Consider the following 25,487-nt stretch of genomic DNA (forward strand, 5'->3'; position numbering starts at 1 on the left):
AACCAATAGGGAGGCGAGGATGTGTAAAGGGCGGAGCCTGAGGACTCCAGTGCTGGGGTGAATGAGCGTTGATTGGCTTGCAGATGTAGACGTAGTTGGTGGGCGGGGCGGAGTCTGGCTGTTGTGTATGGAGAGGGGGACAGGTGAGTACAGAGCACAGAGGTGTCGGGGACAGGTGAGTTAGTGCCAATCACAGAAAGGCCACCTGTCGCTCTCCAGCTGTTGGGGAACTACAAGTCCCAGCAGGTCTCTCACTGATATGCTGTGATTTGTAGTTTCACAGCAGCCAGAGAGTCATAGGTTGCTTAGCTCCAGTGTAAGGTAAGGAATTAGCAGTTACAGAAGTTGAGAGACTTGTTTGATATTCTAAGATTATTGAAAGCCAGCTTCAGTGACCATGTTTATTTGAATTAATGTTTCCATTTTATTAATTTATTGATGTATACAAGTTAAATATATTTTAATGTTCAGGAAATTGGATGCCTGTACTGTACAAACTTATTACAATAAGGATATATATATATATATATATATATATATATATATATATATATATATATATATACACACACACACACACACACACACACACACACACACACACACACGTACCCCGATTAGCTATAACCTTGAAACCACCAACAAGTGAAATGAATAACATTGATTATTTTGTTATGGTGGTAACTATCAAGGGGTGTGATGTACTAGGCAGCAAGTGAACTGTCAGTTCTTGAAGTTGATGTGTTGGAAGCAGGAAAAATGGGCAAGTGTAAAGATCTGAATGAACAAAATTGTGATTAGATAACTGTGCGTCATTTACCTGGGCATGCCGGCAGAGGTAGTGTGATGCTCTGGGCAATGTTCTGCTGGGAAACCTTGGGTCCTGGCATTCATGTGGATGTTACTTTGACATATACCACCTACCTAAACCAAGCACACCTCTTCATGGCAATGGTATTCCTTGATTGCAGTGGCCCCTTTCAGCAGGATAATGCACCTTGCAAAAATTGTTCAGGAATGGTTTGAGGAACAGGACAAAGAGTTTAAGGTGTTGACTTGGCCTCCAGATTTCCCAGATCTCAATCTGATCTGTGGGATGTGCTGAGCTGTTTTGGCCGATCAATGTGTGGCTGATCAGTGTGTGTCTATCTATCTTAGTGTTTCACATTGATTATAGTGTTGAAATAATTAGGACAATAAACGTTATGCTTACCAAGAATAAGAAATAACAATAATAAATAAAAAATGCTGTAGACCTCGAGGGCTTAGACATAGAGCTATTTACATCAGGTAAAACTGACAAGACTTCTTTGAATTGCAATATTACTGTTTCATAGGGAGTGTCCTTTGTTCCAGTCCTGTTTTGTCACATTAAGTATGCTTCCAGATATCTGTAGTCTTTGAACGCGTGACAACCTTTAGCCTTAACAGCAATTAATATTTTCCTTTTTCCAAGTGCATGATAGGTCTAGAGAATACTATGATCCATTTGTGGTTTTTTGAAAGTAATATCTTATCAGGCCTTTGGATTAAATGTTTTCTGAGAACTGTCATCTAGAAAATGATTTTGTCTGTATAACGCCTTTTAGCGTTTGTTTACTCACTACAATGGAAATTTTAAATCCTATATTTATTTCTTTGTCAAATACCAGAGTTCCGGATCTGGCTATTTTGGAGACAGTGTGTTGTGTGTTAAGTTGTGATACTAATCTTTCTTAGTGTAGACAAGCTTCAACTGAATTGACAGTATACTGAGAATTATGCAGATAATCGCTTTTACTCTGTTTAGTTTCCATTATATAAATTATACACACTTACATTCTTTATAAAACACAGAGAACTCTGCTTTTCTGTATAGTTGTACAGTTTGTGCCATGTGTGATATCTAGTAAATTAAGAAGAATAAACTAATCATTACACACAAAGTTACACAACCCCCATTTTTTTAATTGATTTACTAGCAAAGTTTCTCCCATTCATTTCAATAGCCCATTAATTTCAGTGGGGTTTCTATACACTACAAACCCCATTGAAATGAATGGACCATTCTAATGAATGAAAAAGCTCTGTGCGTGTGTCAAATGCTTGTATTCTCAGGGAGTCAGACAGATCAAAATGTATTCCCTGGATCCCAGATACCTACTTTTTCCATAACCTGCATGTAGGGGACCAGATTGTGGCCTCCTTGCTCCAGTATGTTTCTAGTAGAATTATTCTAAGTCCAGTAAATGTGTATTTAGAACAATGAAATGCTTGACTTCTCCTGAATAAAACTGGAACTGTTGGAGACAGTTTCCAGGATGCAGCAGGCTGTTTTAGTGGTTTTTGTATTGTGATACACTGTATAAACATAGCACTTTATGCTGACATTTGATCGGGTGAAGACGTGTCTGTACATTAGAGGCTCAGGCTGATTTCCCTGGACATTTACAGTATAATAATCATCTTAAACCCACAATTGCTTAGTAGGTTGCGGTGCCTTTAGATCTTACTAAAGTAGGATCACAATGCATAGGCAGCTTTATTTATTTATCATTACTATTTTTATTAAAGATGTTCAGCATATAGCAGAACTCTCTACAGTAATTTAATAACAAACTAAACAATCATGGTCCCTCCCCCCCCCTCTTTAAAACGAGACCTCCTTCAAACTGATATATTTAAAACATCATATTATTTATATAGTTGTCTGTATGTTTAAAGTATTTGTAACTTGTATTGTTTTAATGTACTAAATCCACTGAGTTGGCATTTGTCCGATTCCTCATAAATGGATCTGACTGAATCTAAATCCTATAATTACCTTACAAAGTAGTAAAAAAAAAAAAAAAAAAAATCATGAACGTTGTGAAAATATGCTAGAGGTAGATCTTTACTGCTAGTTAATTAACAGTCGCACTAGTTGTATGTATTGTGAAATATGGTTGCACCGTGTAATTTGAATGTGATGCCACCTTTTTTTGTCCTGGGGGTAAATGTATCAAGCTGAGAGTTTTCCGGCGGGTTTGAAAAGTGGAGATGTTGCCTATAGCAACCAATCAGATTCTAGCTGTCATTTTGTAGAATGTACTAAATAAATGATAGCTAGAATCTGATTGGTTTTTCAAACCCGCCGGAAAACTCGTAGCTTGATACATTTACCCCATGCTCTCCCTCCTGTCGTCACATTTTTGTGCTCATCTTCCCTCTATAAATTAATTGCCACCATTTGCCTTTCACCGCCCCTTATTTGTTACGCCATTTGTCCTCCTTTGCACCCTGTAAATGTTAGCAATATCACCAATTGAATTGTCCTCCTCTTGCCCTTGTGCCATCCCTATGACTGACCGTTCCCTGTATGTATCTGACTCCGCCACAAGTTATAGCACATATGTCAAACATGACACCACTGTGGTATATTGGAGCGCTGAGCGATGTTAGGAACAAGTCCTACACACACATATGTAACACTCACATGTGACATCACTTCTTTGGTTTGGATTAGGCCAAAGCTGAACGCTATGAGAAATGTCTGGATTCAGCCAGAACACCAAACTGAGTCCAGGATTTAATGCATCATTTGTAATGACCTCTTCTACCAGTTGGTGGTACAAGGGCTCTCTCTTTAAACATCCTGCCTCCTCCCTCTCAACTAAACAGATGGCAGAGCCCAAAAAAATTAAATCAGTGTAATAATTTGTAAAAGAAATGGCTAACATGATGTATGGTTTTGTTATACAATTGAGTTAGTTGTTATGTAAAGTCTATTATAACCACTTAAAAATGTATCCTTAATTACACTTTCAAGCTTTAGACTCATAAGGTGACCCATGATCATTATTGAATTAGATACATCTTTTAGTGGAATGTGTGTAGTGGCTTCTCTACCCACTGCTTACAGAGGCATTAATACGTGACCTCCGCTGCATCAGTCTTCCAACAGCATTGGGCAATCAAACAAGCTGTTGGCACATTCGTTTTCATGCATTTTTGACCATTGTTGTTATTTTAATTTTCCAAAGCAGTCTTATTAGAAAGTAAAGTTTGTTGGGAGTAATTACTTCCCTGTTATGACTAAACACAAGAACATATGCAATGATGAATCCGCGTCTAAAATGGGTGAAAAAAAATCCCTCTGGAATCAAAGGACAACATTCTCTTTGAAACGTGCCACACTCCATGTATTTGCATCCACCTAATCTGTAGAGAGTTATGGGTGATGGAAGCCACTCATACCTGTCACTCTACTTTCTACTTCTGAGTGATGTAGGATAATGTATTTCCCCTTCCTCAATCACATCTTTAGAACTGTCTGCTTTCAACAAAGGAGTGGGACTGAGACGGACCATATGCTTCAGTTATTTCAGGTCTATTATTTACATCATGTAGGATTTTGTAATCCTTTGTGTTCAGTCCTGGGTTTACTTGCTTTTAAAGTCTCTTTGTGATGCTACAGTATTTCTGGATTGAAGGGGCTGTCCAACTTTGAACAACACTCCTGCTTTAATACAGCCAAGAATCCAGTTGAGCAGGGCAAGTTCCTGGGCAAGTTTCAGTTTGCTACAGAAGGAGATGCGTTATATTAAATGGAAGTAGTCCCATGAGGACAACCCCTTTAATTGGCAATGCCGTTATTTAGTTCTAACAAATTGGCTTTAATGACGATCTATGGTGGAACTGCATGAACTCACAAAATAGCAAGACACTGGACATTACTGTTTGACTTGTGCCTGTTCTCCAGTAGGACACGGTCAGTGTGCACAAAGTCAGTAAGTGCTTTAGCTGAACAGTGATGGACATTCATGTTGGGTGTGTTACATTAACTGTGGCTTTAGAGAGCAGAGAACAAGATCTTGTGCATTTAATTGTACATATTAGGATGCTATATAATATCACTAATGTGAATTATTGACTATTTTCCCTAACACAGGTAACCTGAAGACGTACGAACCTTGTCCAAGTTATTGCCACAGAGGCTTATCATGTCCACCGCAGAAGAAAAATTCTCTCTCCGAGAGGTCCTGGAGAGCTTAAAGTGTTGCTTAGTAGACGATGACCAAGATGTTCTTGTAGAACATTATCTAAATGGATGGAAGGGGTTGGTTAGGTGAGTTACTTTTACTTGTTGCAGTTCATAGGGCGGCTTACTGCCAGCCAAACCTACACTCCGCCGTACTTTCCCATTGGTAGGCCAATCTATTGCACTACTCTGCCTGGGGGGACATCTGGTGGAAATCGTCCATGACTGTGTGACATAAATACATCTATGAATGCTGTATAATTTATTTTACAGAATATTGTATTGTGTTGTGTTATCCATACGTACAGCCTCTGTTCTTTAGTTAACTCCCCACCATGAACCAGTCTAGTGCAGACCCCTTTACCGGAACTTCCACCACTCCCTGATCTACTCTGTTTGTATAAAATACACTTATTAACACTTTATTGATGATTATTAGTTCCAGTAACAAAATAGGAACCAATTAATCTGGATTCATCTTTTGCAAATTAATAAAATAACTTGTTGTCTGAGACAGGCGCTTTCTTTCAGAAACACAACTGACCTTCAAAATGTTTGTTACCCAGAACCAAGTGGGAAGCATTTTTATGCTACACACTTCATTTCCTGAGGTTCAACAGATTGTAGCAAGCCATGTATATATATATTGATGGATGCGATCAGTCATAAGCAAAATGTATTGCATGTTACAAATATACTTGGGTTTCAAACTTTAACATTGCAGAAGAATTTTGTACACTGTTTTTCCTTTTAACTAAATATTATATGGAATTAACTTTATATTGACGTTTTTCTTCTTCATTAACATATATTAAATCTTCTTCTTTAATTCAGGTTTATGAACAGCCTTGGGACTATCTTTTCTTTTGTTTCAAAAGATGCTGTAAATAAAATTCAGATAATGGAAAACTATTTAAGCAAGGAAAATGGAGAGCGTTATCGGACCCTCCAATCCATGGTGGAGTACGAGCTCAGTGGCAACTTGGTGGATCTAACGAAACGCGGCAGTTGCCCAGAATCTGGCTGCCGTACAATACTCCGCTTACACCGAGCACTGCGCTGGCTCCAACTCTTCTTGGAAAAGTTGAGAACGAGTTCCGAGGACAGCAAGACGTCCACCTTGTGTTCAGAGGCTTACAATAGCTCTCTCGCCAACCACCACCCTTGGATCATACGTAAAACCGCCACTGTTGCCTTCCTGGCACTTCCAAACCGTAACACGTTCTTTGAGGTGATGAACGCTGGGACAACGGAAGAAGTGGTGGACATGCTTGGCGATGCCATGCCCTATGTGTCCAACGTTTATGATTTTACCCAAGAACTATACTCTCAACATAACCTTTTAGACCTACCTTGAATGGATGGTGCTGATGTGGCTTCAGAAGACTATATATCTCTTCTGTGGTCTTCCCGGTGAGCGCCATCAAATGAATGTATCCTAGATTAATTTTGTTCACCTTTATCAAAGGTTTCTGGCCCTACCGTTACCGAATACAATTTACGTAGAACATGTACAGTACTTCAAACTACTGAATAGATAAAGAGACTGTTTTACTAGCAATGTTTCTGATGATTTTCTTACATGAAGCAGTTTTCCATGATCAACCATCTTTCCCCTTTAAACCATTAGATGATAACATCTGACAATACCTCCTACTTGAGGCAACAAAGGGTTGTTGATCTCTGACAGTTTTATAGGCAATATATCTAGTGTTTGGTTGCTATAATTACCTGACACTTGGCCTTTTTTGTAGACAACTCGAAATTGCCTGTAAACTTATCTACCGCGCAATCCGCACATTGTATCACTGCTATGAACGGTATCTTCCTTTATAGTGTTCAATGATTATTATTTTAATTGTCCGTAATTGTTGTACATTCCGGCAGCTCCAGAACAACAGCCCACAGTTTATGTCAATGTTACGTCCTAACGGTGAAGTGAAGGGATATTTAAACAGAGGAACCAAATAACAGAAGGGTCTTCTTTTACCTAGTGATGTCTTTTGTGCACTGTAAAAGGGCTTGTAGACCTACCTGGCGTTAACTGCGGCCAGTGATTGGCTTTGTGAATGGATGCACATTCAGTGCTGGTCAGAGTGGCATCAGACTGGTGATCCGAGCTGCTGACAGCCAATCGGGTGCCATGCTCTACAGCACTGAATGCTCATTGATGATCAATGCTTTCCAGGCCAACTGATCTCAGAACAACTGGTCTGCATTTAACCCCGGGCAGGTACAGAACCTCTTTAAATAATTCTTTCTTTGTTTGATAATGTAATATGCAGATTAATTTAAGATCCTGTCATTCACACTTCTTTTGAAAATAGTTTGTGAAATTGTTTTGGAAATCACGTAGATCTCTTATGTAATAGTATACTTGTTGATGCATGGGATTTGTGGCACATAAAAGGTTTTTTATAATATATATGTATTTAGCTTATATATCTTTCAAGAAGGTCTGTAACTTCGTATTGTGTTTGGCTCATGTAAATCTGTGTATATTTCATTCTATATTCCTACCTCTACATCACAATTTATGTACAAACCCCAGATGCTGGGTTTCCATAAATCCACTGCTGGAATCTAATTTTTGAGGGTAATTTCTATAGACCCAATGTATTGATACACTTGGATTATGCCTTTATTATGCCCCCTGTTATACACTACTTAACCTCACCCTAGGTTTACAGCACTCCCAAATACAAATGAGAGGATAATCTGTATTTCTATTTTTTTATGCTGTTTTTTTTCCTGATTGTGGACTTTTTAACACAGCATTCAAAGACCACAGGGTAACTTTATCAAGCTGCAGGTTTGAAAAAGTGGAGATATTGCCTATAGCAACCAATCAGATTCTAGTTATCATTTATGATAGCTAGAATCTGATTGGTTGCTATAGGCAACATCTCTTTTTCAAACCTACAGCTTGATACATTTACTCCCTGATATGCTATTCATGTGTAACTACTACATTCCAATAACACCACCAAACAGGGTTTTCCACCGTTAGATGATCTATTGCTTTGGACATGTGCTCCTGTATCCATGGCTAACGACATTGCTTTATTTCTTCATAGCGTCCTCCTGTATCTTTGTTTTTTTACTTGAATTTGTATGATCAGGGAGAGTGATGTATTCCTGTTGCCTTGGGACATGACGCAGCTCTTTACATTGGGTACAGTTATTCAGGGAGGGGATATTGTGATATCAGTGGGTCATTAAAGGTAAACAAGTCTGCTGCAGTATATAAATTAAAGTCTAAAGAGCAACGAGCCAACCTCAAACCAGTGACATGTTTAGTAGACATTGCAGTTGGGGATGTGTATGAGCAAATAAATGAACTAGCTGGAGGCGGTAGACTCCTCTCATTCTTCAGATCAGTCACATATTGTTTGCTTATTAAATTGAATCTGCATGAGGTTATTTAGGAAAGACTGTAAAGAACATTGGTGAGAGTGAACGCTGCACTATAAATGTATTGTCCCAGTCTAGTATAATGTAATATTCAGCAACACTCCATGTGTACGGTATGTTAGGTGTACTGTGGACAATCTATTTATATGTTCTGTCGCTGAGCTGTGGACATATCACATCTATGTACTAATTATTGCATATGAATGTATATATATCACACCACTATTCTGGGTATTAAACTATGTAATGGATATAGATTCTGCACTCAATTTTCATTAGTTTGGCACTATGGTAATATACTCCATGTACTCACTAGTGTGTGTGTGGTCTGCTCACAAGACTGTGCTTATTTAATAACAAAATGACAATAACAAGCTAGGATTTACCATATTATACTGCATTGTCTAGGTGGTTAAGATGCAATGAGAATAAAAGTGAGATTTAAAGTAGTTATAGCACCCGTATCTCAACACAGTGGTTAACATTGGTTGTTGACCATGTCTACACCCCATCTAAACATGCGGCAGCTCCGAATAAAGCTCCTTCTTTTCTGCCATAAAGTGACAAGTAGGAATTATCTGGTTAATGTATTACTGTACTGAATCATTGCTGCTCCTGCTAACGTAATAAATCACTGGCTGTCCTAAGGCTGGGTACACACTACAGCAAACTTCTCCCGATGCAACATCGTTATGATTTTGTCAATGACTGAAAGTTCCGATCAGCATCTCGATTCATGTGTACACACTATGCACGTTTTACCTTCAGATCTGTGCTCTTCATCTGTCATAACCACCGGCTGAAAAGATTGTGACTCTGTAAACCCTATGGAGATCCTGATCGTGAGTGCGTACATACTGTAGGATTGGAACGACATCATTCCATCCTTGAAAGAGATTTTTAGTTCAGTTCAAAAATCAAATGAAACAATACAATGTACCGTCACCAGCCTCTTGCTTAATCGCTCTGTCTTCACCGGGCTCAGAGCCACAATCTCAGACATTGCACCTACTGACTGGTTCTCCTTAGGAAGCTATTTTGAAGTGGTGCATAAAAAAGGCAGTACTTTAGGTGGTTATGAAGCTCTAAGGATGGATTATGACGTTCCTTTAAAGTGTGTAGGCAGCAGGGTATGTGAAAGTCACTTAAGTATGCGTCTGATAGTGATAGATATTTTTTTTTAGCTATCCTACAAATCAATAATCCCTTTCAAAATCTCTCAACAACAAGTATTGTTGGTAGACTCATGTGTTACGTGATAGCAGAGGAGGGGAGAAAGAGAATGTCACATTGCAGATAGAGCTCAGAGAGGTGTGCCAAAGCCTCTCTGCCTACTGCATTATGTGACTGTGGGTACCATGGTAATCCATGACATTTTGAAGAATTATAAATATTAATAGTAGTCTGGAAAAGCAAACCAATGATAAATGGTACTTTTCTCATGTACTTACACAAACAAGCTGTAAGTTTTACTCTGCTTTACAGTATTGGACCAATATGGGAAAATGTACATAAAAATGTTACAAGTTACATTCACAAATGTAAAATTTCCTGGAACTTGCCACATTTATGTGATTCCTAGGCATACGCATACTAGACTTTCACACAACACTTGGAGCATTTGATTAACGTGGACCTATCGTCTACACCAATTTAGAAGCAGCCATTTTATGGGCTGAACACATTTTCATGATAATGTAGCCTATAAATTATTTATGAAGTAGTGATCTCACATACATGAGGCACTTTGTGACTTCATAACCCACTAGTTTATAAAACACATATCACAAGCTTAATATTGGTTTAGCCCACCACATGGCTTCCTCCATTTTGTGTGTGCACTATGTATGTATGTTATGTTAATACCAACAGCACAAAGGACAACCAAGCCTGAAATCCCTGCATAAAGCACAGAGGTAAAATGTACTTTTAGGGGTATATTTACTAAACTGTGAGTTTGAAAAAGTGGAGATGTTGCCTATAGCAACCAATCAGATTCTAGTTAATATTTATTTAGTACATTCTACAAAATGACAGCTAGAATCTGATTGGTTGCTATAGGCAACATCTCCACTTTTTCAAACCCGCAGTTTAGTAAATATACCCCTTAATGTTTTGTGTGTCTGCTCTTCCTCATAGTATGTTGCTGTGTGCAGTGAGCATTATATCCCAAGGTAAAATCTCCTCATAGGCAGCAATACCAAAAGTGACACATGCAGGTTATTAAAAGAAAAACTGCTAACAATCGTATTAAACAGGATGAACTTCAACAATAAAATATGATTAAAATGTATTTTTTTTTTTTTTTTAAAAGAAACCAGTTTCAAAGTACAATGGTATTTACTTTTGCACAATAAATTAAAATGTTTCTCTTTAACACTGGTCTATGCACACACTACAGTTAATACGGTTTCAATATAAGCTGGAGGAAAGGACGCAGGGCTAGAACAGGCAATAATTGTTGCTGAGCTACATTTCCCATGATGCTCAGGGCTGGCTGAGAATCATGGGAGGTAGCGTTAAGTAACGGCTGCAGTGCCCAACCTAGCCCGTCATTGGTGGATTTATAATGAGGAAAAAAAAAAAGCTGAATGAACTCTGCTCTGTAACTGTTATTTACACAGATATACACATATTTATATATTTATAAAAACCAAAAACATTAAATTACAGCTCGTTATCTATACACAGATTTTCTGTACATTCGCAGTAGTTTGCGGCGTTAGTAGGACGTTGTGTCAGAGTGGAGAATCTCTGCCAGATCTGTAAGGGGAGAAAGTGGTGTTATGGGCCAAATTTTTAAGTGCTTATCTTATTAATCTGGGAGTGCGGGTTAAATTGCGTTCGCTGTTCAGATAAAGGTTATCCTTACATTCATATGTGTTTGTTTTAGTTAATCTATCAGATCAATTTAACTTTGATCTTCCTTAAAAAATACTCAGGCTCTTACAGGCCATTGCCATTACCAGAAGGTGAACACAGAGTGGATTGTCTTTAAAATAGAAATAAATTGATAACTATGAGGTCACCACTCACTGTACTGGCTTCAAAGGATGGATTGAGCCTGGACGCTGGTTTTTTTTGGTCCATCCATCACTTAATGTCAGTACCAAGAATACTCGTATTCAGATCCTGGTGAATGCGGCACAGAGGAGAGCAGCAAGGTAGGAGTGCTAAGAAGCTGTAGGAGAAAATACATAAGTTGTGCCTTGATCTATAGAACGGACCTCTCCAGAATGTGTTTACAGAACTGTACATCTAAAACATTCTTCCAAATTGGCCAAAGATTATTGTACAATGAGGTTCGTTGACTCCTTATGGCTTGGCGGCTGAATACGGCAGTGGTGGTCCTCTCTATGATATGGGAATTCTACAATTCCTTAGGGATTCTAGTGGCTGACTCAGAAGGCACTTTGGCTGTCACATAATGTCCACAAAAAATTCACAGGGGTTTCCCATGGCCTTCTGGAAGGACTGCCGGCTCCCGGTCAGTTCTGGGGGGACATTACCAAGCTCCCGGACAGGGGGTCCCCCCGGGGGGCCACTGGTGCCGTACACCTTACTCCCAATCTTTGGCAGGCTATAAAGCGGGGGCAGGCCTGGGGGTGCATGAGAGTGGTGGCTGCTACGGTGGCTTCGTTCACTCCGCGGCACGGAGCTGTGGCTCTGATGACTGTGTTGGCTCAGTGGTCTTTCACTCTTTCTTCCTCCGCTGCTGCCGGCACGGTCAGAACCGCTGCCGCTGCCAGTGGACTTGCGGTCCTTCTCCCGGCCGGATGATCTCTTACCCTCTCGGTTGCTGCGACTGGAGCCACTGCTTTTGCTGCCTGTTGCAATACAGTTAAAAGACTCCAGTTATAATTGTGGCATGTAATTCTCAGATTATTATTGTGTGTATTGTCTCTGATCTCAGCTAGTTTCTGCAGGACAATGCTGTATGTTACAGATGTGTTGTTATCATGGCTAAGCAGTCATTACAAAGCAACTACCATGACTACAGGAGGTGTCATTTACATTTGCACTAAACATAGCAACCAATCAGAAACTTGCTTTCATTGTCTAACTTGCTTTCGACAGATAAAATCTAACTGCTAAATGGTTATTGTGATCTAGTGCAAATTTTGCACCGAATACAATGTTAATAAACGAGCCCTAGTATGTTTTAGGTGATGTAAAACATATCTTTCTTAATCCCTCACATTTTTAAGGAATTTCCACCTTCACACAACTCTCATTTATTGACTTGTGTATACCATCGTGCAACTTTTACTAATATATATATTTTCTTTCTAGCTTCCACTGAGATCATCTGGAGATGAAAAACTATTCAAAAAATTGATTTTTTTTTTTCCCTCCAGCATCTGCCCTTCAACTGTGTTCTTCTTATTTTCAGCACTTGTCTGGTCGCTGTCCCAAAGACTAAGATCTCTCTGCACTTCCGTCATCAAAGCTGTAGCGACTGAGATTCCCCTCCTTGTCTGATAAAAGCACCCACACGGACACTAACCGGCATACTGACAGCAATAAGGACTGGTGGAAGGGGGGATATTGAATGAAAGTGACTTCAAATACAAGGACATCTAATAACAATAAAAGAGATATAAATATAAGGTCACACAGAACTTGAGATGTTTGAACATTGAATTTGCGTTCGTTGTGCCGCTGAGGACAAGCTGTTGTTCTATGTTATCAGTCACACTGCCAGGAAATCTGCTGTGCAAGGGAAAAATATTTCCTCCACGGCCACAACTTTATCTCACCTTATTATCAGTTCTGATGAGCTTATGAAACTCTTTTATAGAAGGCAACATATAGTTCAGGTTCAGCAATACTTTATTCGATCCTTGTCATTTATTTGGAATGTTTAATGGAAAAAATATGGTAAAGTTATTTACACATATTTTAGTAAATGTTCCATGATAGTCCTCTGCTTAAAAGGAGGACTTCTCACTGTATTATTCAGCTGAATTAACCTATTTAATATATATATATATATATATATATTACATATCACCCTTTAAATTAAACAGGTGCCCTACTACTTGCTTTGAGATCTGGTTCCCCAACAAATTCTAAAAAAAAGTGTTAGCATTTATGTTCCCCAAACTTATTTTGCACAGGTTGTTTGTATAATTCGTTATTCCCATATTTTACTAAAATATGAGATTGAAAATAACAGTGTTTATAAATAGGGTACAGTTTCCCCTAATAATACAGCTTTCTGTGATAGAGATAGAAAAATAAAGCATCGCAGGTGTGACAACGTGACAGTTAATAATATAAACACTGTTACTGGAACCAAACAAGCAATGCACAGTATCTGTAATCAGAGACAAACACATCATTACATATGCTGGCTGGCAGGACAGAAGGAAATAGGTGCAGAGAATATACACAAAGCTGAAGTGAAGCTGGTCATGCACAATCATGCCTCTGCCGCAGGGCAACCCGAACTCACCGTAAATGGTGTATTTTCTCCTAAATGTTTTTATATCTTGTGTGTGTTGTTATTTGCTCTTGCAATACTAAATATGGCCACAAAGCTCAGTATCGTCTATGCTAGCAGAAGCCATAAGATGTTGGAGGTGGATGGGAAATGTGATTGGACATTCCAGCCAGTACCCATCCACCAATAAAATTCTTCCACTGAAGACCACTAAGTGTTGCTGTGATTATCAGCGCTAGGTGGACACTTTCAAAGTTGTCTGTAATGCAGGTTTTTGTATTGATGATATCAATCTTTTACGGGTTACTAAATCCTCATTTCACCTGACTGAGTGGCATGAATTACAAGTGCTATTTGTATCATGCTTTTTTAAGGTTATGAGGGGATTTGGCACAAACCCTCTTTTGTCCCTGATTAGTAGTACACCTCCCATGATGTTCAGACCCCTGAAATTGTGTGACCAATCAGAGAGTGGGGGAGTGGCTACCCAGAATCAGTGTGTGTTTATCACCCATTGTGTTATAATGCCTGATGCTTGTCTCTTTTTGCTTTCGGAATGGATTATAAACAATGGCTCACGGATGATTATACCTCCCACATCTTACTACTCTCACCCAGTGAAGGATTACACCGATGGTGCTGAAGGAAGGGAATAGTCTTGGTGGATACAGGACGGGCCACAAGGATCTGAATGGACATGCTTGGACTCTGGTGTGGGGGCCAGAGTATTAAGCTTACCGATGACCTAGATTCCTCCATTCCTTCCTTGCATCCTTCAGTCTAATGCTTGCTCAGCACAAAACAAGGGAACAACACAGTTACTAGTAGCAAAGGATACAGCAGGGGATACAGGATATTAATATTATTAAATTGTAAAAAAACACACACCTATAAAACTCTGTCCTTACTTAGCCACCTCCCCACTTATGTCCCTAAATCTCACTACCTTGTAAATCACTAACACACTGTTTGTAATACTAATTGAACAACGTAGGGTTCTTCCAATCTAACAGTGATTCTATTGTTAGCCTGATATGCTCCTTCATGTTCATGGGAAGAGCATCCACTTGGCAAGCTTTGAAGTCTTCACCGATTACTCCCAAGAGAAACCATCTCAATGTGGGCAGCGCATGACTTTAACTAGCTGTAACTACAGAGGGCAGCACTGAGTCAACAAGAGTTCTATGACTTCAGATGACAATGAATGCTTGGTTCTATTCAAGTACATATCACGCCATGGATGATACGGACACATGTTTAGATGATGCATGATTGTGAAATGGGAAAGCCATACATGCGAGACACCAAGCAGCACAGGCTATGAGAGGAAAGGGAGACGGAAGAGGCCTCAGGACTTACCTTCACTGTGCTGGCTTCCTGCACTGCCACTGCCATAGCTGAATCCTGGTTCTTGGAATGTTGCGGGGAAGCAAGGTGGCACTAGAGGATACTGGTAGGGATAACCCTGACCTAGTGGCCAGGGGACGGCTGTATGAGGGAGAGGAGCCAGTGTGTCCTGATCAGATGCGCCACTGGACCCATCGTTAATATTCAGTGCTGCCACATCTGACGAGCAAACACAAAGGACTATCACATATTTATTCTAGTGTCATCCTACAATTATCATTTAATGTGTTACCTGCTCACATACGTCATGGGAAGGCAGCCATGCCATTCACTACTAACCAATGGCACTACAAGGCACTTTGTGGCTCGATGATGTCATTATTTCTTAAATAAGTAGCATTCTTATGTATATGTGTCGAAAACAAAATGGCTGCCTCCACTGTGTATAGGCGATGTTTGCACCTTAAGTGGAAAATCTGAGGGAATACGTGACCATAAAACCTCTTTGTGGTGGCAATTATAACTCTACGATTCATTTACAAGTAACAAACAATTTTGATTGAGATTAAGTTAAAGGCTGCCGCAAGCATGCTCATTTCATAGTGCGTTAAAAATATCAACAGATTACAACTATATACAGCAAAAATAATGTAAATATAATGTTTTGTGAACCATACCGTAAATGATTTTGAACTTGTGGGATGGTAAAAGAATAAGGTGAATATCACAGAGGCAATATGTCCGACTAAGCAAAACACTCTTTTTTCTCTAGTGCTCCAAATCTATCCACATCCACCCGCTCAGCCTGACAATGGATTGAAAGGAATATTCCCCTTCTTATTGGCTTTTCGCACCATATAAGAGGGAATAAGCAGCAAATACTTGTCAAGAAGAGGATCAGAGGGATTCGCTGTAAACAGCATAGGTATCCATTTTTTGGGGGAGCATTTGATTAGAGCCAGAGCACCTATTGCGTTCATGGTTTGTGGGGGCTAGAAAAACTGTAACCAATAAGAGCATCTGAATGTTGACAGCAGCACAGAGAATTACAGCTCAGTCAACTCATGTGTGTCCATGAACAGGACATTTGTAGTTGGAGGGGATAGGACAAGATGTAGTCAATCTACTCATCTAAATGTTAATAACATCACAGACTTGGGATGTCAGGTTCCTGTGAAACGTACCTCTGTACAGGATGAAGTTCGTACGTCCAAATTACAGCTTTCTGACTGACAGATTAGGAATCACTGATGTACAGTAGATGGAATGGCGGTGTTTTATAAGGACTAACCAATCACTATGACAACTCTTTATATAATCAAGTGATTATGCAAATAACAATGAACAATATGAGGTGATAGGGGAAACGGACAAATGGACAAACATGTGAAAATGGAAACCCTACCCTACTTTCCCATTGCTGTGCAGCAAATCATGATAGAAATAGTTGCTCTACAGCAATAATGTTCCTGTTGTTCATGACAGATTAATAATATATTAAAGAAGAACTCCGCTTAAAACTTAAAATCTAGTTTTTTGAGGAGTCCACTACATTACGATTGAATCTTGTCTCTTACCTCGCCTGATTCGTTGGGTTCCCGAGGCCTGCAATGGTCCAGTACTGGTTTTCTGTACAGTGCGCACACTCACCTGATCCAAACAGGCAGCGCTAGTGTTGATGCCCCTCCCCTGTGTTCCTCCTATTCACATGGATGGGGCCAGATGGACAAAAGAGCAGAGTGGGACCACTAGAGGCTTCGGGGGGCATTGCAATCACCGCGTCAGAAAAAGACAGGATTTAATGTTAACATATTGAACTCCACCCAATACCACATTGTGGGAGAAGCTCTTCTTTAATATAGCATAATACAGCGTCACAAAATTAAAATCTTAAGCCATCTTGCCATTGTGCTGCCCACCACACCTTTTACTAAATACGGGCATGAGTAACAGCTGGCAGAAGAAATGGTGAGCGATGGAAGACCGTGCCACATTCCTAAACATCTGTACAAATTCTGAGAGACTGTGAGACTCTGACGAGCTACTCTAACAGCCCTCTCTATAATGTAAGAGTCCTCCTGCATCCCTTCAGTCACAGACAGCTTATCACTTTACTAATTGTTTTAGGAAATGGCACATTAAGAGCAGCGCATTTGGTACTCACTACCGCACAGGTCTCCAAATACATAGTAGCACTGCTCTGAGAAGGTGATTTTGTTGACGGTGTGTCTGAGGTAGCCATGCTTTAACATGCTGCTGGCGTATTTTCTGGCCTCCCGGCGCTCTTTGAAGCCTTCCACGTGTGTGTACAGCCAGTCCACAACGTCAGCCCCTGGGAGGATAATCAAAGCAGACAGTTAGAGGCCACCGCAAAGGATTATGGGTAGAGAAGTCTAAAAACATGAGCACAAATAAGAATGAAAATGATGAAAACACTTTCAAAACACCAGCAAGAGAGGTATATTCATGGCTTTAAAAATTATAATTGTGTTATGTATTTTGCCTTCTATGTGTACTATGAATTTATCCTTTGCTCGTTAAGTAATGTTTTTCAAAGTAAGCATTACTGTACTGTGCATTCAAAGAAAAATCTATGACAATAGACAATACCTTCACCCTATAGCCTTTACATTCTTCATACTCTCCACGGGTGCTGGAGACATATTTCAATTTAAGCTAATAGATTGCCTAACTACATTGTTTTCTTTTTTTTTGCGGAAAGGTGTAGCCACGGGAATGTGTCACAAGTTAATGTAAGAATTTACCCATTTCTGAAACACGTAATTTGAGATGTACTCTTCAAATAACAGATGTTACTTACTGGTGGCAGGTCCATTTAATTGATAAATTAGCAATCTATTCAGCAGTGATTTTCTATGTGGGGAACAATAATCAGAGAAATAGCGACAATGCAATAGGCAACACACAATAGCACTTGAATGGAGGCTTGTGAAACAGTGTGATGTGTGGGAATAGGATTCCACCTACACTTCTGCTTTACAATTCAGTGATACAAAAGACCTCACACAGTGACAAATAATCACACATGTACAGCTGTCTAACTCAATGTAACAGAGTGAAAAATGATCTCTGCGTGAAACTGATACACATCAACCTTCAGCCTCTCTCCAGTTACACCAATCTTTCCGGAGTTTGAGTTTAATTACTGCTGGTCACACTCATTTAACCCCTGACCATACTGACAGAAGTTTAAAAGGATCATCGATAAAGTATGTACAAAAACCTTCTAACTTCCCTCTTGTCAGATCACCACTGATCCAGATACATATGAAAACACACAAAGGATCATTTAATAACAGTGCATTTAACTGAAATATTTGCACTGGACCACACCACCCAATCAGAAACTAGCTTTTATCTTTCTAGTGTAGGGTAGATAAGGAAGCGTTTGATTTAGCACAAATTTTGCAACTACATGTGATGTTGGCAAATGAGTCTTACTTTCTCAATTGCTATTATTTTAGATGCATTTTGCATAACAGAAACATAATAATATTCACTGGAACTAATGGTAACACAACCAGGCAACATGAGTAATTTAGAATTGCCTGTATTGCTGATGTAATAACCCTACCCATATGTAAGACTGCCAGATGAGATATGTAAAACCGGAGACAATTAAAATAATCATGCCCAATGGCATTCTTAGACGTGGGTAGGATATTCCACTGTATGTATCAATATTCCTGAACTTGTACAGATATTGAAACTTGGAAAAAAATAAACAAAAAGGTATTGTGGATCTTTCCATGCAGTCTTGGCAATGGTGTCTAAATTCATCACAATTCCCTTTAAGCAAAGACTGATACTGTAGAACTGTTGGCTGATATGTATTAAATAACCACAAAAGCCTCAGTAGAAATACTTATATTAATATCCCTCTTCCCAGGGCTAAACCTTACTAGCACAAAGGTCCTATTCAGTTGGAGGTAGCCTTGTGAGCTAACACTCACATAGCTTATACTGTGAAATGCCAGCAATCACTACCAGTTTATATAGCCAAGGGGGAGCTGTGGGGTCAGGACTTAATACTGCAGCAGTTTTCTCGTTACAATGCTTGAGAAGAAACCTACAGGGTTAATGAACCGAGAGGACACACTATCTTGTATAGGGACTGTTATTAGTGAGCCTAGTACAGTACATAACCCGGACCCCATGTCAGTTTGTAGAATAACTTGCACTATATCCAAAAAGTAGAGTATATTTATTTTTTACAGGAGAGACAACAAAACAAAAAATATTAAGTTTCTACATATGAGGTTAGCAATATCTGTTTCATTTTATCCAGGAAATCTTAGTCAAACAACTTACTTTAAAGAGGAGATTTTCCCTTTTAAAACAGTCTTTTAGGAATACCCTATATAAGGGGATTGAATACTAGGAAACTGAATAGTATACCTCTATGTACTGTGGGCTCAGGGCAATTACCCCTTTATGTCCCAAACAGGCCCTCCCAGGTAGAGGACTTCTTTCAAAACACAGCAAACAATGGTAAAATGATTACAGCATGATGGTAGACTTACCAATGACTGCATTGGATATTGTAATCTTTAACCACATACGGTCTCGAATTTCCAAGCCTGAATCTGGCAGTTGCATCACTTTTACGATAGTGGCCATGTCACTCTTCACAGACAGAGGAGAGTCTTCTAGTTCTGCAATAAGGCAGGGTTAAAGGTCAGTTCTAGAACCTTGGAATAACTGGAGTTAATGAAAGGGGGACTATATTCCATAAAAAAAACTGCACTATAAATCAGACCAATATGTTCCAAATATAAGGTAAGTATATTATATATGCAATATGCAGCACGGTGGCTAAGTGGTTAGCATTTCTGCCTTACAGCACTGGGGTCATGAGTTCAATTCCCAACCATAGCCTTATCTGTGTGGAGTTTGTATGTTCTCTGCGTGTTTGCGTGGGTTTCCTCCGGGTGCTCCGGTTTCCTCTCACACTCCAAAAACATACTAGTAGTTTAATTGGCTGCTATCAAATTGGTGTGTGTTTAAGAATTTAGACTGTAAGCCCCAATGGGGCAGGGACTGATGTGAGTGAGTTCTCTTCACAGCGCTGCGGAATTAAAGCGCTATATAATGCTTTGAAACTTTTTACAACAAATGAAATTTGGGAAGAGGATCAGACTGCAGGTGAACCATATGTTGACTAATTAAACCTGATCAACATCGCAATGGTGGAACACCAGGTCGTATGACGTCTCTCATGGCTTTATGTACCGGGTCATAATTTACTCAGATGTGCTTGAAAAAAAAGAGCCTGACTTCTGATCCAGTTTGTCTGTTAGTGGACAAATTGCTCACTGATCTAGTTGTTCGCTGGTCATGTCAAACAACCAGATCACATCATGCGTGTGCTGCTTTACTTAATCAGCAAGTGTCCATCCAATCAAGTTAGAAGGTATGGATACGTGTATGTGTTAGAGTGTTGTATCAAGTGTATAATCCAAGCATTATGTACAATGTCTGTTTGAAGCGAAGGATGAAATAGGTAAATGCCATGATCAACAAGATTTTACATGAAAATTGATACTAACTGTATTACCCCTTGTGTGGCCACTCATATAGTGCTCTGCATGCAACTAGCCAATAGTAGTTGAGAAGGGCTGGCGGTTGTGCGGACAGAGCATTCAGGAGTGTGCACGCAGGGGGCGATATAGTAGGTACCAATTTTCATGTAACAACCTTGTTTTTCTTAGACTGTGTATATTTCATACTTTACCTCAGCATTCTATAGAATGCCTGGACAGTAATTCTATAGAATGCCAAGAATATACTGTTTGTCTGCAACAAATATACATGATTGTGAATATTACACAATGCATCTATTGGTTTAACCTGTACTTTAAAGCTATTGTATGTTTTATTTGGCTAATGAAGTTTCACTGTAAGTGGATATAATTTTCTGGACTGCAGACATTCATCAAGTGTGGCGAAATGCGTGGTGTAAATGGTTTATGTGAAAGTAGTGATTGCAGGAGCATCAATTACAGAAATGATTTTCTTGTTTCGACCAAATATTAATAATTCATGTCAAGCACAATAGTCTCAGCTTCCAGTGTTATTTAGCCGACTTTCTTAAATGGCTGTGAAAAAAGCTTCCTAACATGCACACGGTAACTGGTTGTACTACATATTACTCAAAGGGCATTCAGCTCAATCGCTTTTTTTTTGGATTAGAGTTCTCCTTAAATAACTATGCAGTTCCATCGCACAAAAAGCAATACCAAAGCAATACGGCAACAGCAGCATCTATTTGGTCAAGGTAAGCGATAAATCTCCGACATTATGTCACTATGTTATATTATGCTTTATATATATATATATATATATATATATATATATATATATATATATATATATATATATATATATAATGTGCTATAGGAGAAGACGGATGATCTAGCTGAAGGCAGTTGCATATGGAGGGTACTCTACAAAGGCAATAAGTAGATGGGTTAAATAGAAAGGTTTTAAATTAATGGATTTTTAAAATTTATTCCTATAAATATGGTTCTCTGTGCAAATAAACATGTTTCAGCCAAGTCCCAGATTTTGCAGACTGTTATCCTTAAGTCTCCTGAAAATTTCTATATTGTAGTTACAAGATATTAATACTATTTTAGGGATTCCAACTCTGAATTGATCCATTCATTTTATGGCGAACTTCCCTGTTCTCATTATTCACTTATTTTTCTGTCCATGTTCAATAACTCAAAATAAACCTCATTTTGTACAAAAAAAACATATTTCTCTGCATACGGACGCCTATTCCCATGAATTAGGGCATATTGTTTCCTCAGCATGAAATAAAAATGCTGCACGAGGTGTAGACTTTGCTGAACTTATTCAGCAAAAGATGTGAAAGGACATTTATGAAAAGGGATGAAAAGATAACTGTGCTGTAACCAATAGCAACCAGCCATATGGAAGATGCTATTTGTCATCTCAATTTACAAAATGAATGCATCTGATTGGTTGTGATGAATAATGGCTTTCATTGTTTTTTACACAGTTACATTTGAACCACTTTTCTTAAATATAAACCTCTCATTGGTCTAGATTTTGCAGGGCTGTCCTGATTCTTGAAAAGAGGAGAAACTGTGCAGGGTTCTGTGATTTTGTGGGTGATGTTTCTGGGATCTGTGCTGGTTTTTGCATGAATCAGAGGCATGGCTTGGCCAAATTGAGGGCAGGGCTTATTTTGTAGACAATTTGCTTTTTAAAATGTTGGCAAGGCATGATAACTGTCCTAGATATGGTTTTTAAAATAACCACAGTTTCTGTTTAATGAGGGACGTCTATTAAATACAGAGTTTTTCTGTACTACCATTTTTATAACTGTCCCTTAATGTCTCCTCTCCACACAGCTATCATGACACACACAGAGTACTGTGGTTTGCAGGTCAGCTGCCCACAGTAACAGGATACCTGGGTATCAGACCTAGCACAACAAAAAGAACCATTTATCAATAAAATGAGGGACAGTGCCTAGCGCAGGTTAATAATGTCCCCGGACGTAAAATAACAGATCACGTTCACAAAAGTCCCCCTACTAATGAGAAAAGCGACACGGCATTACCTCCCTCGCTGACTTCAAAAAGACGAGGTGATCCCCTGGTCAATGGACAGAGGGGTCTTCTCCTGGTGAGGTGAAATGATAAACCGCAGGAATCTGTTACATGATACCCACTAGAGGCCCATCCAGAAAGATTGTACTAATCAATTATTTGGGACAATAAAAAAGACCCTCAATGCACTTAAAGTTTTCTTTCAGCTTCCCGTGTAATTTATTATCTGAATTAAAAACACTAACACCCCACTGATTTCAGGTTTACACCGTGTAGCCGATATATCCATTAGAATTCTAGGGCAGTCTACTTTAATAATTCTGGAGAAAAGTTCATTTATCTGAGGTTTTCACGTATAGCATAAGGAAGTTATTTGTCAATTAAATATAAATCTTTTATTAATGGCTATCCTTCACTTATTTTACATGTTTTTTAATGTATGTGTTTATATGTGCTATTAGGCACTAACGTGGTCCTAACCACAATTCAGCTAACCGTTCCTTTAATCTAGGCTACTGAATGTAAAATATAATTTGATCCACTATGAATAGGTATCTTGTAATATTCAGAAATGTAATTACAATAGTTCCTTTAAAAGAATTCTCAACGTAAATTGTTTCCTATATAACCCTCCTTTATAAAGTATCTTTCTGCCAGTTATAACTGTGCTCCAGCGATTACCGCTAGCGATTCAAACTCTGCTCCCTGATCTGCTCTTGGCTGTAAGCTGTTAAACATACAGCCTTTGATAGGGTGTGTGGGTTACAGGTTCTTATCACGCCCCTGCACTATGATAACATATTAGAGTATACTTTATATTATAAAATGCTATTATAACATCACAATCATATGTAGCAGGGAAGCGAATGGAACCTGAAATCCGGAATCTCTGGCCAGGACTGTAAGTATATTAGCTCACAGCCAGTACTCTGGACCAGCGCAGAGCCTTCAGCGGTCAGCACTGCATATAGCTCTTGTACAGGAAGTGTGGGTAGTGTTTCCTATTTTAATATGCTAGTCAAGAGAGGGAGATAAGATAGGAAAAATAAAGTGGAGAGCCCAGAGTGATTGGTTCCTAGCGAATTCATCATCTGCATTTAAATATTGATTTGGCAAACCAATGTGCACTTTTATGTGAACCGAAGTGGACATATGGCTTACTGTGTGTAAAATAGAATATACATTCTTGGCTTCAATAAATTGGTGTTAGCTAGAAGACCGGGTCTATTAGTCAATCAGGCCCTATACCAGCTTTATGCCATGTGCAACTCTTGACCTGTAGGTCAACTGCAAATTCCAGCATGGCTGAGAATGTTGGGACTTGTAGTTCCACACCGGCTGGAGAGAAACTGGTTGTCCACCTCTGCCCCCACACCATTCTGTTAGTACGTAACCTATTTCAAGCAGTATTATCTAGTAGACGGTTAGGTCTACTTGGAAGCAGCAAGCAGAAGGGAGAGTGACAGGCATATGTCCTCCTGCTTGCCTAATTAGCAGGGTTTGGGTTACACTGCTGCCCCTGAGCAGGATCAGTCCTGCCCACAGTGCGGGGGCTGCAGTGTGACTTACTTTCCGACTCGGGTTTAGAGCTTGTTAATGAGGAGCTGGTGCATGTGATGATACTCATGGAGGGGCTCATACCGTAACGGGGGTATGTTCCCGTCAGGGCTGAGGTATGAGTGATCCAGGCAGCCGGGTCTATCGGTCTCACAGGTTCCGCTACAACCAACACATGGGGGGAAAAGAAGACAAAGTTACTGATAAGAAAGATGACAAATAATATTACAGTTTGCACTTAATACGCAGTATAGTCCTATAAATATATAGAGCTATTGTCTTTTATTGTTCACTACATTTTTCTCCTATTTCATGTAAAATCTTCTAAAAACTGAATATATTCACCCATATACTTAAAAAAGTCTTAGTTCTCCTTTAGAGATGCTCCCTCTTTATTTTCTATATTAGAAATGTGCATTTGAAAGTAGAATTGGCTACTAAATAATCCTCCGTTTCGTCACAAGACCTATAGAGCTAATGGGTGAATTTAGAAAGATGTATTTCTGTATCTGCAAAGTAAAACCAGGAAAGATATTTTCCAAAGTGATGTTCGAGAAAAGAAAGTTAGGAGTAAATTTATCAAGCTGCCGGTTTGAAAAAGTGGAGCTGTTGCCTATAGCAACCAATCAGATTCTAGCTGTCATTTATAGAATGTTCCAAATAAATGAAACTTGAATCTGATTGGTTGCTATAGGCAACATCTCCACTTTTTCAAACCTGCAGCTTGATAAATTTACTCCTCAATATTCTGGGCCTTTGAAATGTATTACATATTTTAGTAAAAAATGGCAAAATTATACCAGGGTGAAAATCTCAAATCTTAATTTGGATTGACAAAACCATTACTTAGATATCACAGTCAGAAACATAAATCTCAAACTAAACTACTTTAGTACAATAACGTCAATAAAACAAGGTTAATCCTAAATAAAACAAAATCCTACTACAAATAAAAGAATGGTGTGATGAATTTATGTGATGAATTTTATGTGATGAATTTACAACACTACCCATGTAACAGCCTGCACATTTATAACATTTCCATAATAAAATGTTTTATTACCATTGCACACTGCTTAAATAAATTAGTACAGTAAAACAAACACACGCTTTAAACAGA

The 25,487-nt window shown here is 39.0% G+C and overlaps 2 protein-coding genes across 5 annotated transcripts in view; one reads left to right on the forward strand and one right to left on the reverse strand.

Moving 5' to 3' along the window:
- The first annotated feature begins 102 nt into the window (after positions 1-102).
- On the forward strand, positions 103-8,862 carry CPTP (ceramide-1-phosphate transfer protein). Of its 2 annotated transcripts, none has more exons than XM_075189757.1 (3): positions 103-143; positions 4,910-5,086; positions 5,834-8,862. In XM_075189757.1, exons 2-3 carry the CDS (start codon positions 4,962-4,964, stop codon positions 6,354-6,356), a joined length of 648 nt encoding a protein of 215 aa, XP_075045858.1. In that variant the 5' UTR covers positions 103-143; positions 4,910-4,961; the 3' UTR covers positions 6,357-8,862. The 2 variants fall into 2 exon arrangements, with proteins under 2 accessions (XP_075045858.1, XP_075045859.1); XM_075189758.1 differs by having other exon boundaries at positions 135-175.
- Positions 8,863-10,691: 1,829 nt separating this feature from the next.
- Positions 10,692-25,487, reverse strand: part of DVL1 (dishevelled segment polarity protein 1) — a 118,511-nt gene continuing 103,715 nt past the window's right edge. The window contains exons 11-16 of one of the 3 annotated variants that reach the window (XM_075189804.1): positions 24,380-24,529; positions 19,751-19,882; positions 17,371-17,538; positions 15,219-15,425; positions 14,598-14,645; positions 12,153-12,240 (exon numbers count right to left, since the gene is read on the reverse strand). In XM_075189804.1, coding sequence (XP_075045905.1) covers positions 14,635-14,645; positions 15,219-15,425; positions 17,371-17,538; positions 19,751-19,882; positions 24,380-24,529 — 668 coding nt within the window. In that variant the 3' untranslated portion in view covers positions 12,153-12,240; positions 14,598-14,634. Of the gene's footprint in view, positions 12,241-14,597; positions 14,646-15,218; positions 15,426-17,370; positions 17,539-19,750; positions 19,883-24,379; positions 24,530-25,487 lie in introns of all 3 variants that reach the window. The other 2 variants (XM_075189802.1, XM_075189803.1) reach the window with 2 other exon arrangements.

Source organism: Mixophyes fleayi, chromosome 11 (genome assembly GCF_038048845.1).
Source record: "Mixophyes fleayi isolate aMixFle1 chromosome 11, aMixFle1.hap1, whole genome shotgun sequence".
Lineage (NCBI taxonomy): Eukaryota > Metazoa > Chordata > Amphibia > Anura > Limnodynastidae > Mixophyes > Mixophyes fleayi.